This window comes from Mytilus edulis, chromosome 3 (assembly GCF_963676685.1).
Source record: "Mytilus edulis chromosome 3, xbMytEdul2.2, whole genome shotgun sequence".
Classification (NCBI taxonomy): Eukaryota; Metazoa; Mollusca; class Bivalvia; order Mytilida; family Mytilidae; genus Mytilus; species Mytilus edulis.
Genome location: NC_092346.1, coordinates 44,529,878 through 44,546,275, shown reverse-complemented (window position 1 = coordinate 44,546,275; position 16,398 = coordinate 44,529,878). Strand labels below are relative to the sequence as shown.

The window sequence follows — 16,398 nt, the reverse complement described above, 5'->3', positions numbered from 1 at the left end:
TGATAATTGATTGTGTATTGTAAAGGTCATCTTATTCAAAGTACAGACATAAAAATTTACAGGTTGTAAGTTTGATTTTAATACATATTTTTTACATCATCAATACAACCATTGTCATACAATTCACGCATGTAAGTCACACTGTATTATTATTCACTCAAAAGAGTCTTTCAATCTGTTTACAAATCTTCAACAATAATCCATGCACAAATATTATCATTCATGAATTTCACACAGAAATCACAAACAGATATGGGGTCAATATTTTTTATAATCTAGAATCTCTTTATTTTACCATTTACCTTTATGAAATGTCATCCATACAATTTCAAGAAATAAATTTACAACTCAAATCATTAAATTTACAAAAGAAATTTACACCCATTCTTGACATGATTGTCACAGATTCACAAATACATAGGCAGTGAACAGAATTTGAGATCACAACAAAAATAATAAATATTTAATAATAAATGCAAAATTCTAAAATGCTTAAATATATTTAACCAGTTCTGAGTAATGAATTTTCAATACTATATATCATGTAAAAGTAAAGACTAAATCAAAGATTAATTTACCCTTCAACAATTTATGTAGGGGAGATAATATTCATCTTTGCTTTTCATGAAAAAATTAAATTGTCTCCCCTAGATTTGCTTAATCAAGATAAACAACTAAGTAACTTTTCTGATATTATCAACTGACATAATGCTGAATAAAACAGCAGATTGTTCTTGAGGTTTAATCTCTGTCAGTAGATCTGTTTTTGTTAAAAACCATCACTTTTCATGAATTTCATTTGAAACAGTAGTTTATATTGCAAAATGTTATAACAGAATTCTCCACAAAAACTTTCAATAGTTAAGGATCATGATATGGGTTATTCCATTCCTGTTGTGGCAATCATGTAAAAGTGCACATATAATTATAATGTTGCAAGAGGAATGTCACTCAAAATGATCAATTTGCTAAAAATAGCTTCATAATTAGAAGGTAAACATATTGTTCGTAACACCATTTTAGAAGTTTTACTAACAGTCAAAATCTATTGTTCATAGAATATTTATTATATGAGTTAGCTTGTGCAAAACAACATTCTAATTCTGATAATATCGTCTGATGTTTATGCCATAACCATATATTACTATTTATTAATGTTTAGATCATATGCTTGATAACAGAAATAGAACATGGAAAAACTGACATCTTATTCTTTCTTCTAAAATTCTTTCAATGAAATATGCTATCGTTGCATTATTAAACCCAAATGCTGTTAATAATTTTTTTTACCATAGATGAGATTTTACATAAAAAATTTTTTTTCAATGTAATAGAAGTACTTGATAATTACCAAAAACATTCTATTTGCATTTCGCTCTGATATTTATGATAATATCAGTTTTACCAAATAACTACAAAATGTAACTATGCCTTTGAGAATTATATTGTTCATTTTTTTGCTTTACAGAAAATAAATAAATACCATAGAATCAGTATTACAAAGGCAGTGCCAGTGTCAATTTTTCTTCATGATTTCTATACTCATACACTAATTAGTAAAATAGATAACAAATTGTCTCCCCTTACTTTGTTTAATCAAGGGAGACAACTGACTAATTTTTCTCATAATATCAACCTGAACAAAACAGCTAAAAATTTCAAGAATTTCATTTGAATTGATTATCAAGACAAACACTGATTATAACCTTATGGGGCTGTATAATTAAGTAATAAACTGATTCCAGAAAGGCACTTTAAAATAAGTTTTTATCATGGTAATGATTTATTCCTTCTTAAAAATCTTGTCATACCTTAAAGGAACCATGATTATTTATGTGCATTGTAATAGATATTTTGGGGTTGAACAAGCATGACCAAAAGCAAAAGTAAATGTCAATGAGAAAGACACATAACAACATAGCACATTCTCAGCATTATTTATGGATTCACTGGAAAAGGAAGACTGTCAGCACAGAAATTTCTAGAAAAAAAACAATGTATACAATCTTAAAAACGTTTTAACTCATACAATATGGGAATTTTACAGAGCAAGTTAAAATCTTTCAAATTCATTATGTATAAATCTAATCATTCATCAATTGGTCTATAGTAAAAATGATTTTTGATTGATACAAATTCAGCACCATTTCCTATAAAGCACATTAATGTTTCTCTATAAGAGAAAATATAGAATCAATTTGTTTGGCTACTAAGTCTACAATAGTTGGTCTTTCTTTTTGTCTCGGTACTTCATCACTACTATGTCGACTTTCAGAACTATTCTGTCTCTCAACTTTTTCCTCACTTTCTTTTTCTGTTTCATTTTCAGGTTCCTTGGAGTCTGAACTTTCTTCTTCTTTAGAATCTTTAGAATCTTTTGAATCTTTAGAAGTACTAGGTCCAGGTTTCTCACTGTCACTTTGACTACTACTTTCTTGGATTTTAGTATCTGACTCAGAATTTTCTCCAGATGATACCTTTTCCTCCTCCTTCTCAGGAGATTTGACTTCCTCCTTTTTAGGTGGTGTGTCATCAGGAATAATTTCTACATCACTACTAGAGTCTCTATCTTCTGCTTCATCAGCTGAATCTTTTCCAGAAACTCTCCTCTTTTTTGAAGGTGTAGCTTCTGTAGGACAATAAAAATATGACATAAGAATATGGTTTAGACCACAAAAAAAATCTTATTGATATTTTGAGCATATAAATATGGTTTAGACCACAAAAAAAACTTTCAAACTATGATACTTTTAAATTTCTCAACACATCATGATATTAAAACAATTTTTTTCTAACCCATTTTGTGATGATTTAATTTTACGATTTTCAAATTTGTTTGATGTAGTTAAGGAGGTAGACCTAGGTTAAGGGAAATAACTCTTAAAATCATCAGTACGTTTGTGTCAACCATTTTCAAAAATATATTCTAAGCTTCTAAGTTACATAGATTATTTTCAATCTGTTTCAGGTAAATGCTTAAAAATACATTGATGAACTTGACTTTTACAAACACTTAACTGATTTAAAGAGTTATCTCCCTGAACCAAGGTCTACCCCCTTAAATGAGGAGATGAGATCCCAGTTTTACATATTCACCAGGATTTATGTTTGCTTTATTTTTCTACTCGAAAGAGACGAAAATTAGTTGGTTGACAGTAATAGTGATACTGTGTATTGATAATTATTCTTTGGATACCAATTTTTACGGATTTCATCGGTAAAGGTAAATCACAAATTTAAATGTTCAAAAAATGTTTTACTGTCTTGTATGCATACTTGGGCAAAACTGCCTACTACACATTCATTCAATTATTTGATTTCCTGCAAGTAAGTGACTGGTTATATTACATTCTAATATGACGTCCTTTTATCGTCAACCCGTATGTTAATCGCAATATATCTCTACCTTTAGCGCAAACGCAGTAATACACAAAAACAGCTGTTCCGCGTCACGACCAACTTATTATACTACCAGATATTCTCAATTTTCGACATCAAAACCCCCAGTTTACTTAGGCCAAGATTCTGATACAATATATTTATCTCTATTCTACAGCAATATAAACAAATACATCCATTTCAATCTATTTTTCATGTAAAAATTTCATAAAACGAAAATTCCGCAAAATGATGTTATTGTCTTGACATGGCAACGAAACAAGGTGACGTCACAAGTATGTCTCCGTAAACAAAAAATCAAATGCAAATACAAGGTGTTTAAAAGCTTCTTGTTCAACTCAGGAGGAATAAAATTACATTGGAAGAAAATATATAAGTGAAAAATGCGATTAAAAAAAAATCATTAAATAATATAACATTACTAATATTATTAAAATTCGGTAAAACGGAACAGCCATAACAGTATCATATGTATAGGGCTTTCACAGATAGCAAAATTACCAAATTTGTCCTATTAGAATCGAAATAATTCATGGCAGCCGTAAATTTGTTTTCATTTAACCATGGGTTGGGCATTTATTTTCTAATTCTAGCATCTTCAGTCCACCATTCCAAAATCAAAACATTTCAACATTCACTGAGTATAAGACAATTGATGATAACGCTTCTATGAAAACCTAGCATTTGCCATATAGTAATAAGATATCTAGTTGTGTGATTATTACTGTTTGATTCAGATCCTTACAGCAAAAACCTGCTAATTTCAAAGAAGGATTCAGTATCAACTTTAAAATATCAAAGAATTCTTATTGTCAGGATATTTATTCCATGTTAAAAGAAGTATAAAAGGCCTTTCTCTTATTTTTAACTGTTATTTTATATCTAACCTGTAGAATCTGTTAACTCCTCCTGACTCTCAGATCCAGACCGTTTTCTGCTCTGAATTCTAGCTGCCTCTGCTCTCTGTTGCTGGTTTTCTCTACATATGCTTAAGATGTAATGCAAACTGTCCATTAACAAAGGATTCATCTTCTTTGGAGGTTGAACAGAGAATATCAGTAACATGGCTCGTAAATCCTGAAATGTTTTGTTAAGAATTCAATCATATAATATAACATTTGTATAACGAAAACAGATCACATTACAATCTGAATTTGAAAAAAAGGGAATTACTGTGGATTCATAATTTCATGAATACCAATTTTCGTGGATTAAGGAAAACTTGCATATTCATGGATATTTAATTTCATGGTTTTGCCGAAGTCTGGCCTTTAGAAAATTTGTTATTCATTAAACATTTAATTTTGTGGCTCACCTGTACCCACAAAATCCATGAAAATTGGTATCCAATGAATAATAATGAATATACAGTAGTAAAGTTCATTTATTAAATTTTGCAATGTATATAATCTGTGGGGACATGAAAAACAACACATTTTTGATAAATCAGAGAGAATTCAAATTTTAATACATTTAAAGAAGTATATCATTAACTCACAAAGTTGAAAGTTGAATGCAACAGTTTTTATAACAGTGCACACATTGATGCCTTTTCTGAATAAAAGACAAAGAATTTCAAAAATGCATAGTAAAAAGATGAAATATAATTTTCAATATGACATACCCCATTAATTCTTTCACAGATATTAAGTAAATCTTGCTGGTATCTGACATTTTCTATGGCAGATTTTTCTGCTGTTACCGAGGCAACCAAACTATCAAGTAATGATTTCCCCTGGTCATTTAGCACTTGTTGATATACCTGAAAAAATATGTCAATGATGTTTATTATATGCATAGGTAATAATTCTGCATTTAATATAGCGAGTGTTGTATTTGCATAATTTTATCATTATCATATGATCAGAATCAGAAACAAGAAAAGCATGAAAATAGGATTTTGCTTTGAAATTGGAGAGATTTTTAAGGGGGTCTCATTGGGGGGTTCTGATCCCGGATCCCGCTTACTGTTTTGTCAGATTCCCGTATCCCGCTTACACTATGTCCGTAAGCAATTCTCATTTTTTTGTCATTTCCCAGGTTCCTATAGACCTCATTTCCCGTTTTCACGACACAATAATTTGACTTTCTTGTTTCCCGCTTACAAAAAGTGGGCAATCCCGCGTCACGCTTAGTCCCATTGAGACCCACTTTTAATTCCACAAAAAATTTCACAGTAATTTTAGCTGTCAGATCGAGAATAAAATGCTAGTGTTAAAAATATTATAAGAACTTAATTTTAAATCTTATTGATAATTTTGCTCAAAATAATGAAAATGGAATGTGTGTAGCAGATGTCAATAATTCTATCATTTAATTACAACAAATACATTAGAGTAGGTATTGGGTACAGAAAGAGTTCAAAAGAAAGACTGTGATAATTGATACAAACCTTTGGAAAGAAGTTACAAAAGAACTGGTATATATTATGATTGTTTAGTGACAGTCTCTCATCCAATAATACTGAATCTACATATTCTATAAAGTAACTGCTACTGCAAAGTATTCTTATACAGTTTCTATCAACCTGTTACAATAAAACAGACTATTAGACAAAAAGATATATGCCATTTTTTCAGCAAATTGTATACTGTAAAGTTAAAATCCTCTATCATGTCTGTCTATAGTATCTATAGTAAAAATCCTCAGATTTAACACATGACATTGATAATAATTATATATTTTTTTCATTTTTACATTAAAGCAAATTGCTCTGTATCATTCAAAATATAGTATAAACTGTTGACACAGAGATATGTTTATTGGCATAAAATTCAGCAAAGACAATGTGATGGACAGATGGTCTGAGAAGGTAAACACTCATCTTGTCTATCTTTTCTTTTTTGTAGATTTTCTACACCATATAATTCAAAGTTAACTTTTTAAGATTCATTAAAATAACAACTTAGTTTAAACATATTTATTTATAGTGGATTGGGAAACAAGTTTTGCAACTTATATTAATCCCTTTCCACTTTGCGGGTGCGAGTGCTGCCTTGTAGCGGCATTAGCCTGCTCTTTTTCAAAATCTACAAGGGTGTCTTTAACGTGCAAGATATATGGCTCTCTCTTAACATGGGTCAGCCATTTATCGTCCCCTTCCGATGGACTATCATCGTTTCCTCAAGACCATACTCGCAAATGGTGTCAAGAGAAAGCCAAAAAAAGTCCCTGAAATTTTCATCCCAGACGGGAATTGAACCAAGAACCTTTGTGTTAGTAGTCTGATGCACTAACCAATACACAACTTGGTACGTGAAATGTGTATTACATGTTATACTTTAAATTCATACATTTCTGCTAGATATTGAGAAAAAAATATACATGGATGCATAAGAACTCTTTTTTTCCATTTAAGCTTTTAAGGGGAATCATACAATCAATACTGATATATATACAGATTGTATCGATGCAACAAAATTTTGATATTTATTTCATTGAATATTCTTAACAATCATTGATTTTCATCAGTATTATAGTTTTTAATAGTTGATAACTTTTCAAATTATTTGTAAACATGGTTTAATGTTTCTTACCTCAGAGTGATAAATTTCATACCACAACTTTGCAAAGAAGGCTGAATGTAATGGGACACCTTCAACAGCCACTACAGCACCTTAAAGATAATATCAAAATGTAAAGTTATATTCTATTTCAGTAAAGCCTTCTGGAATGCCTAATTATTATATGATATGCTGTCTTGCATAATCTTCATACTTTTCAACTACTAGCAAACGATAACCAATTCTATTTCTTTTTTACCACGGTCAAAAAGATAAAAGTACATGGTTAACACTTTTATCAATAAAATTGATATTTTTATGTTTTTGCTATGTGAATTCAATGACAAAATAAATTATCTGCTTTTCATTATCAATGGGACAAATTCCAGGTGTTACATCCTTCAAATCTATTCCAATGATATTGCAAAGTATTCCGCTCATACTAGTGCTAGGGGGTGTCTTAAACTTGCAGTGGAGTAGGAGTTTTTAATTCTCTGTGTTGACTTTTATATATCATTATTTTATTGTTTCTTGTAATTTATGTAAAAGAACAGTACATAAGTATAATACAAAATATTGTCTGAATACTTACTAAGATTAATTATATGTTCATTTAGTATTTGTTGGTTGACAGCAACTCTACAAATAAGATCTACTAAGGAATGGTACGGTAAGAAAAATTCTGATAATGCACAGTCATAATTCTCATCAACACCCTGAAATTAAGAAAAACCAGAAATACAAAACAAGCTTATTAAATTATGTGTTGATAGATATACATAACATTATATATGATGTTGAAATAAAAAAGTTCAAAATTCTTAATTGAATAACAACAAGAATGTGTTCATAGTACACGGATGCCCCACTCCCACTATCATTTTCTATGTTCAGTGGATCATGGAATTACTAAGTGTCAAGTTGAATGGACTTCAACTTCATTAAAAACAACCTTGACCAAAAACTTTAACCTGGACGGATAAACGTACTAAGACGAATGAACCAACGAACGCACAGACCAGACTATCGTAGGTGGGGCATAAAAATCATCAAATAAATAAACAAATCTATTGTGTAAATCAATGTTCTTTACCTTTGTTGCCTCTACTTGACTAGAATGTAACATCATATTAAACTGTGGTCTAGGTGGACGTATATTGGACTTAGACCCTATAGGTTTCTGACCTCTTCTAGGGAAATATGGTCCTGGTGTCGGTACTGAAATATAAGAGTATAAATTTTCAGACAGTCATTTTTTTTTTAGAATGAACTCTTTTATTCTTCTATCTTAACAAGATCTGTTATAGAGGGATGTTAAAATATTGATTAATGCTTTAAAAATTTATTTTCATTTTAAATACTTTCGTGAATTGGGAGGAAAGATGAAATGTGCGATAGACCTGAATATTTGCAGAGGTATGATTCCTTTATTTAGTCAAACAGACAATATTGTATTCAAACTATAAAACTGACATGATTTGATATAAACTTACCAGGCAAATTACTTTCTTGGAAAGACACATGAGCCTGTGTTAACATTGGAACCATTGTATGAACACATTCACTCTGGAAAATTATCACCATTTCACGTAAAACCTCTGCAAAAGACAACATATCATAAGAATAACCATATTGAATAAATGAAAGTTAAAAATATTAACAAATTTATTTGAATCTGTTTAACATATATATTCTAAACAATAAATATATATAATTCAGAATATTTCCTTCAACTTTCTATACAATTGTATGAACACATGTGCATAGAAAATTATCACTGTTTCTTGCAAAACCTCTGAATAACCATATATCGGAAAATATTTCCTTTTCCATACCTATAGAAATCTGTCTGATCTCTGGTGGTGTAAATGAATTCAGTAATGTCAGCAGTTTCTTTACAAATTCCATTCTATCTCTCCAATTCTGAAATACTGTTTGAATATCTGAACCAGAACCTACAATAAAACAATATCAACATTTACTTGACTTAAATCAATATTCTCCTATATGTAAACTGATATAAGATAAAGACAGCTTTATTGTACATTTTTATAGTGCTGTTATTTTATTTAAATAGTCATCAAAGTTTCAGGTGGAATAAGAAATACAATTTTGCAATTACATATGCTTGTATTCACGATATAAATTCTTTAAACTTTCATTAAATGAATAAAACAATAAGTTCTTCTTTTAATTACTGCTATATTTCACTGGGTAAAGAAATTTTAAACAACTGGGATACACTTACTTTTCTTATCATGAAAATGCCTCAGGACTTTTAACACAGGCAGTATAATGGTCAGCAAATCTACAATGTCTCCAGTCACATGACATGCTGTAGCCTCATGGTACATCACATGTAAATTGTTAAATGCCTAAAATATATAAGTAACAAAAATTATTAAATTTCTATCAATTACTTCCTTAATATATAAAACATTTGTGTAATTTTTCACTTTCTAAAAATTCTGGTTTTTAATTTGGCACTTTCTATCATTTTATTTTAGAAGTAGAAATCATTCTTAATCAGATATCAACTTTACCTTTGAAATCTGATTCAAGACTTAACTTCACACTACCACAATTGGATTTATTAATAAAATTTTGTTCAATACTTCATATACAAATGCTTTTTGTGCTAATGCCTGCAATCTGAAATGGAGGGTTTTTCTTTCTTCACATCAATTTTTATTCAAATTTAATGAGGTTGCGAGTGTCCCACAACCAATCAACTTCAGTTTACCGGTATGTTTTATCATATTTTTTTCCCGCGGCGCATTCACTCTTGCTCATATGATTTTTCTTTTTAATCAATGATCCAATGTAGGCAAAGGCATGACAACAAATATTTCATTAATTCTGGTCTGTTAATGTGTGGTTCACTCCGGGCCACTGATATGCAGTCTTGTTTTGTTCTAATAATTACACTGTATGGAGGTATTCATTGATTATCGTTGATTGCATTTAATATCTTTTAACAGAAAATGGTGTTACTGCACAATGTGATATTACTACATTCATCTTGAAAGTGGCAAATCAAAATGTGCATAAAAAGCAAAAAAACAACTCCCCTGTGTAACATGCGATACAAACCTCAGACATCATTTGTAAGCCTCCTTGATATATAAGGAATAGTCTGTCATTATCAGTATCCACTAATATCTTCAACACACTACAATAAACAATAACAAATGTTTCTTTGTGAATGTGTTTTATAGCATCTCTATTCTAAAGAAAATCATCTCATTGGCTTAGGACTATTCTATAAAACATACACAAAAAAAGGTGGAAACACTTCCAAATGTTAACAGACCTGCTTACCCCCAATGATGTCTATTAGTAGAATTGTCAGTAGTTTTGGAATGTTGTCAGTAATACTCTTGATGAGTGCCGCACAGCGGCACAAATCATCTAGGGGTTTTTTGGGCATGCCCCACCAAGAAAATTTTGAAAAATTAGATGCAATTTCCTGCATTCTGACAGTATCTGCAGTCTTATTCAGATATTTTTGCAACAAAGATTATAACCTAAAATGTACATGATTTGACAAAAAGTTAACCTAAAATTTGCATGATTTGACAAAAAGTTGAGCTAAAGTTTGGAATAAGGGCTATTCCAGAAAAAAATGTATGGGGGGGTTGGAAGGCAGTTTTTGTCAGCACCCGCCACCCAGACAATTGTAATTGAGAATTATAGTGCATTATAGTGTGAAAAATTGCTCTGATACCCATCACCCATGTATTATTAATACAATGTGCCTTCCAACCCCCCCATACATTTTTTTCTGGAATAGCCCTAAGTCAAATTACATGCAAATCTGGAATTCACTGTGTACTTATAAAGAAACAAAATATGTACATTTAAAATTTCATTAATTATTTAATCTTGTACAACACATTAAAAATACAAAACCTCAAAATAATAAACTGAATAGGGACCAGATTTCAATGCTTATGACTAGAAATTTAATTGCCATTGAATGACTATAAATATTATCAAGTTACTTTCATTACAAAGTTACCAATAGTTTAAGAGTTTAACAAGGAACTATGTAGATCGTATTCAATTCATAGTTCATAGTTTGCAGGATCATTGTTCAGTTCATTTTTTTTCTATTTAAACGCAAGAAACTTTTTTCACAATATGCGCTACTGTGGGGAATTTTCGTAATTCCAAACGCTGGCATCCTGATTTGCCGTCTATGAAATATACTTGATCCCTATCATTATGTGCTTTAAAGAGCGGCTATTCCCAGCCAAAAAAGCTCCTTTTAGACACCGATCGCCGTAAACGGAAGCAACTATGATTTTTTTCCGGATTGTTAGAAAATCTGTACTTTTTCATGACGAATCCGTATTGAGTAATTTTATTAAAAAATCCATGTAAAACACGGACAATCCGTACAAGTAAACACCTCTGTGTTAAACTATGGTTGGGTGTCAAACACATATGTATAGTGAAAAATTGAGCAGAATTCTAAAACTAACCCTATAGGTGGATACCAAATTTTCAAAGAGCCTTCCCCAGGTACCTGCCATGTATAATATAAAAGAACGTCCCTTATTCATTTTCTGAGAAGGTAACTTGTGATCTCTGTTTCAAAACAAATTCATATAGGCATATAAATAAACTAAAATATTTGGTAAATGTAAATGAGACAGCAACCCAATAATAAATATTAATTCTAAAGGATACCAATTGGCCCGCATCAACTGAAAAGTGTCATCTGACAAAGCTACCCAACAGTGACAAGTGGAAAGTATCAGGCTGAGATCTATCATTTCACATATTAACCTTATCAAATGTTTAACATTCAAAATTATCATCTTACATTTTTACCTGATCAAAGTTTGCCCTAAAAAAATATTACCTGCTCTATTCATATGATTAATATTTTTCATCAAACTCCATATACTTGCCTAGTCAAAATTGAGCTATTTATAGATTTAAATCATATCATACATATCACACTATCTAAAAATGTTTACCTGATCAGCGTTTGCCATCCAGATCTTGCATCTAACATATTTAAGAACATCTGTGAAGTGTTTTTCTTGAATGAATTAATGGATCTAACTTCCTCTTCTGAACTGTCTGAGTATTTTGTAGCCATTAATCTCATCATTTTAAATAATTCATCTACAGCCTGCAAATCAAATCATATTTTACTAACCCAACTTTTTATAACATAATTTGATTTATGCATCAATTAAACAGAAGGTCTTTTCAGTAAATAATGAGTTTCCATCTTACTGCAGAATCAGCAGTAATGTCCAATAACGACAGACAAACTGTGAAAAGTTCTACACACATTTTCTTAATATCATTTGTCTTTTAGAGAATTATATGTTGATGATAGGTTTTGATTGTCTGTGTTGAATTTTAGAAACTGGTGATTCAGAGATTCACAAATTGATGAGTGTGTCTATTGCAGAAGACTTTTTGTACTCAAAATGTCTTTCACATCTTGTGTTTTTGGTTTTTCACTCTTGTTGTTGTATAGTCTATATTTTTTTGCTCATATGGAAATCAATTTAAATATTGATTCTATACTGTCACTTTCATTGCAAATAATAAGTTGTTTCTACAGTTTGAAACAAAAAAATGGTTAACCAATAAAACAGTACCAATATGAATGTTTTCATAGTTATATATAGAAAACTTACAGCAGCATATTTGGTAGGATAAGGTGCAATATTTTGGAAAGCCCAGTTAATGTTCTGATGTGACGCCAACTGTCTTGTGAATACCCTAGATTGCTGGCAACACATCCGTAACAATCCATAATATGACGGTAACATTATTCTGTTAAACATTAGAACATCCTGATCATCATGGTCAGCTCTGAAAAAAAACCCACCAAAAACTATAAGATTCTATTTTTTTATGAATATTTCAATTTTCATACAATATGTTTTTGTGAAAATTTTTAACTTCATGATATTTTCAGAAAGTAAAAACATGACATGTGTACTCTGGAAAAAAGGAAATACAACTGTGGACTGATCACTTAAAATTAAGTTTTTACTATATAATATCAACTTGTTATGTTTCAGCAGAGAATTCTCCTTACTATTAGTTTTGCTCAGAAATTCAAATAAAATTGCCAAATGATCTATGATCGGATTATGTTTGAGATAGCTGCTGATCTTTTTCTTAAAAATGTAAAATCTTTAAAATGTTAAAATCTATTTTAAATTTGAAGCATGTTTTCCTTCATACTGTTTTTTTTTAAATACTGCAAATAGCCATGTAGCATGTATGGGTTGTAATTTACAACAATTTTATCAAATGATTGATGAAATTCTTTTAAACCAGAATTAACCTAACCAAAAATATGTGTACAATATTAAATGTGAAAAAATTAATTACTTTACTGTAAAAAATAACAGTTTTTATTAGAAATCAATTGTTAGTTTAGTAAAAACTATTCATATATTTCTAATGCATACTTACAAAATATAATTATAAGCTATCTGTTTACAAACATTTGGATTACTGACTATCTTCATGATATTTTCTGGACAATCTACACATGCCTGATACCAGAAATACATCAAAGCCTGCAATGGAAAAAATATATCATAGTTTCTGTGATCTTGATTATATAGAAATTAATCATTTCTCTATTTCTTAAGCAAACTTACAAGTAGCACAATTAGTTCAATTTCGTTTTTCAGTTGTAAAAACTTATAGGATATTTAACCATAATATTTTTTTTTTGCATATAAAATTTGTGTATCAAGAGCTATCCTTGACAATTTCTTCCAACTCAAAGCATTTGCTGAAATCATCATGACAAGTCAACTTCAATCCTGGAACTCTTTAGTATTTTTCACAGCTATTTTGTCAACTTGAATGCATGCAAATTAGGTGTTTCATAACACATTTTATGTAAAAAAAAAAAATATCTCAAGTATGCGGCATAAAAAAATTGGTCATCTTTCTAAAATTGACTCTCAACAGTACAAAACTATCAAACCACTTGCGGCGTAAAGCAACCAACAATCAATCAATCAAACCACTTGCTAACATAGTTACACAAAACATGTAACTAATTACATTTAATATACACTAAGTACCTGTTTATTATGATGCATTGAAATCTGGGGTTCACACAACTTTGGCTGAAAAAGGTTCCATAAATCCTGGAATAATCTACCAAACTGAAATAATAAAAAAAAAAAAATGTTGTTCAAGCTTTATGCAGTTAACTTTAATATTTTACAATAGGACTAGTTTTAAAATTAATTCAGGACAATTTAAACACAGTTGACTCAAAATATCACTAAATTTGTTTTCTGTGTCAATATATTTCTATTTAAATTATTTACCAAAAGTGTATGAATAGTTAAAGATACATAATTTTAAACTGGTGACAATGATTTTAGCTAGAGATATTCCAGGAAATTTCTAGAGTCTTTGGAGTCACATACATTCTTTCCGACCTCCACCAACATCTTATTCCATTGTATAAATCATTACTGAAACTATCCAATTAACCTAGAAATTTGAATAACAGTGGTTTTAAAGATAACAAAGTATTTTGAAATTTAGTGTTTTCAATGTAAGACTGAAGACGTTGAAAGGCAATGACCAGATTTTTCAGTACTGTTCTTTGCCTAAACAATGGTGGAAATATACAACTGTATATTATAAAGTTTTACCATTAACTTTTCTGTTCTTGAAATCAAACAATAGGACATCACAGCAAAATAACTGGTCAGTTTGGACGTTCCATGGGCCTGTGGATCTGTAATAGAAACAAATACTTGTATTTCATATCAAGGCATTACATTAACTTAGTTTTCTCATTTGACATTTTTGGGACTTAATCGGCTTTGCTAATGGTTGTAGGCCATATGATAACCTATTGTTGTTAATTTCTGTATCATTTGGTGTCTTGTGAAAAGTTGTCTCATTGGCAATCATACAACATCTTCTTCTTTATATTAGACAATAAATTATATCCTAAATTTGTAACATCTACCTGCCAAAACAATTTGAATATACAAGCTAACATGAAAAAGCTATTTTACAGTTACCGTTAAAGTTGTTCTAATTTCATGATTTTTTTTAAGCTTTGGATATACTCTACATTTTATAATCTTGTATTCTGTCACTCTTAAACTTTCCACTACTAAAAAATACTGGTGAAAAAACAAAATTTTATACTTACCAACATAAAGTTTGGCTCTGGATAACAAACTTAGCAAGTGTTCATAAATCTGTAAAAAGAAAAAGCAAATGTTTACTTCTTTCTTAAGGTAAGTCATTTGAATACCACCGCGCATAAAACTTGCGCAACTACGATCCGAAGACTCTCAGATATGTTGAAATATTATTTCGGGATTAATTTATGAAAATGGGTTTTTCACTATGAAAGAGGTAATTTATTTATTAATAAATGATCAAAAACTCAATCATTATTTTATAAAGATCCTTTTCCGACGCATTTCATATTTACGACTTTGTACCGGAAACTCGAAATTCTTCAGCGTCATTCAGCCGTAAAGATGTAAATATCAACACTGCAACGCTTTAAAATGGTATTTTTGAAATGTAAAAAGGGTAAATTTTCCACAAACAAATTAATCAACAAATCTTCGACTTTTAAAAAAATCAGGCATCAAAAAAATCAGTGTAATTCAAATTTGGCATCTGGAATAAGAGAGCACGATTATTGTGTAACTGTCAGTGACAATTTACAGTCAAGTACCGCCGGAGGCAGAAGTGATAAAGAAGTTGAACTTATTTATGATAGAACAGATATTCTACCAGACAACCTGGTTCCTTTAAATTTTTGCAGATTTATTATAGAAATTGATCTGATAATTCAAGGCCTTGAGTCCTGTTCAAATTGTTTGAAACCCCTTCATCTGAAGGATTCATTAGGTGTTTTACCTAGAGGTTTAGGAGGATGGCTGTACATAGAGTGTAAACAATGTATTAGAGTTAAAAAAATACCACTGTCCAAGCGTCATTTCACAACACCGAGCAAAAGGGGTCCAGGAGTTTTTGATGTAAACACCAAAATTGCAACAGGTACATGAATGGCACTCTGAAAAATTATAATTGTATTTTTGTGTTGCTTTTTCATTTTTGTTATATATGTGATCAATGAATGATTTTTTTTCTTCAGGTTTAATTCAGTCATGATTTGAAGACAGAAAAAAATATTAACATGCATAGTAGCTCGTTTCTTGGTGGGTCATGGAGAAATTTGGCTTTTAACAGTTACCCCATGGATTGTAAATTGTGTTTGACATAAATCTGTTTTAAAGGCCAAAAAATTATTATAAAAAAAGTTATATGCATGTATGACATTGACAGCCAAAAAGGAAAGGGATGTAAAAAATTGATTTTGGTGAACTGATTAAAATGATGCATCCACATGTACAATAAAAACAACATGGTGGATGTCAGCAATTATAGGCAACCATAATACCTTCAACAATGAAAAAAATTATGTCATGGCATAGTCAGCTGTTTAATA

The 16,398-nt window shown here is 30.2% G+C and overlaps 1 protein-coding gene across 2 annotated transcripts in view; it reads right to left on the bottom strand.

Annotated features, from left to right (window-relative positions):
* Positions 1-16,398, bottom strand: part of LOC139514272 (ubiquitin carboxyl-terminal hydrolase 34-like) — a 79,748-nt gene continuing 63,350 nt past the window's right edge. For both annotated transcript variants that reach the window (XM_071303279.1, XM_071303278.1), the window contains exons 63-79: positions 15,082-15,130; positions 14,570-14,655; positions 13,985-14,068; positions 13,359-13,465; positions 12,569-12,746; positions 11,891-12,048; positions 9,996-10,074; positions 9,151-9,277; positions 8,738-8,857; positions 8,396-8,500; positions 7,996-8,120; positions 7,495-7,618; positions 6,936-7,015; positions 5,792-5,926; positions 5,024-5,161; positions 4,287-4,476; positions 1-2,629 (exon numbers count right to left, since the gene is read on the bottom strand). In XM_071303279.1, coding sequence (XP_071159380.1) covers positions 2,163-2,629; positions 4,287-4,476; positions 5,024-5,161; positions 5,792-5,926; positions 6,936-7,015; positions 7,495-7,618; positions 7,996-8,120; positions 8,396-8,500; positions 8,738-8,857; positions 9,151-9,277; positions 9,996-10,074; positions 11,891-12,048; positions 12,569-12,746; positions 13,359-13,465; positions 13,985-14,068; positions 14,570-14,655; positions 15,082-15,130 — 2,352 coding nt within the window. In that variant the 3' untranslated portion in view covers positions 1-2,162. The remainder of the gene's footprint in view (positions 2,630-4,286; positions 4,477-5,023; positions 5,162-5,791; positions 5,927-6,935; positions 7,016-7,494; positions 7,619-7,995; positions 8,121-8,395; positions 8,501-8,737; positions 8,858-9,150; positions 9,278-9,995; positions 10,075-11,890; positions 12,049-12,568; positions 12,747-13,358; positions 13,466-13,984; positions 14,069-14,569; positions 14,656-15,081; positions 15,131-16,398) is intronic.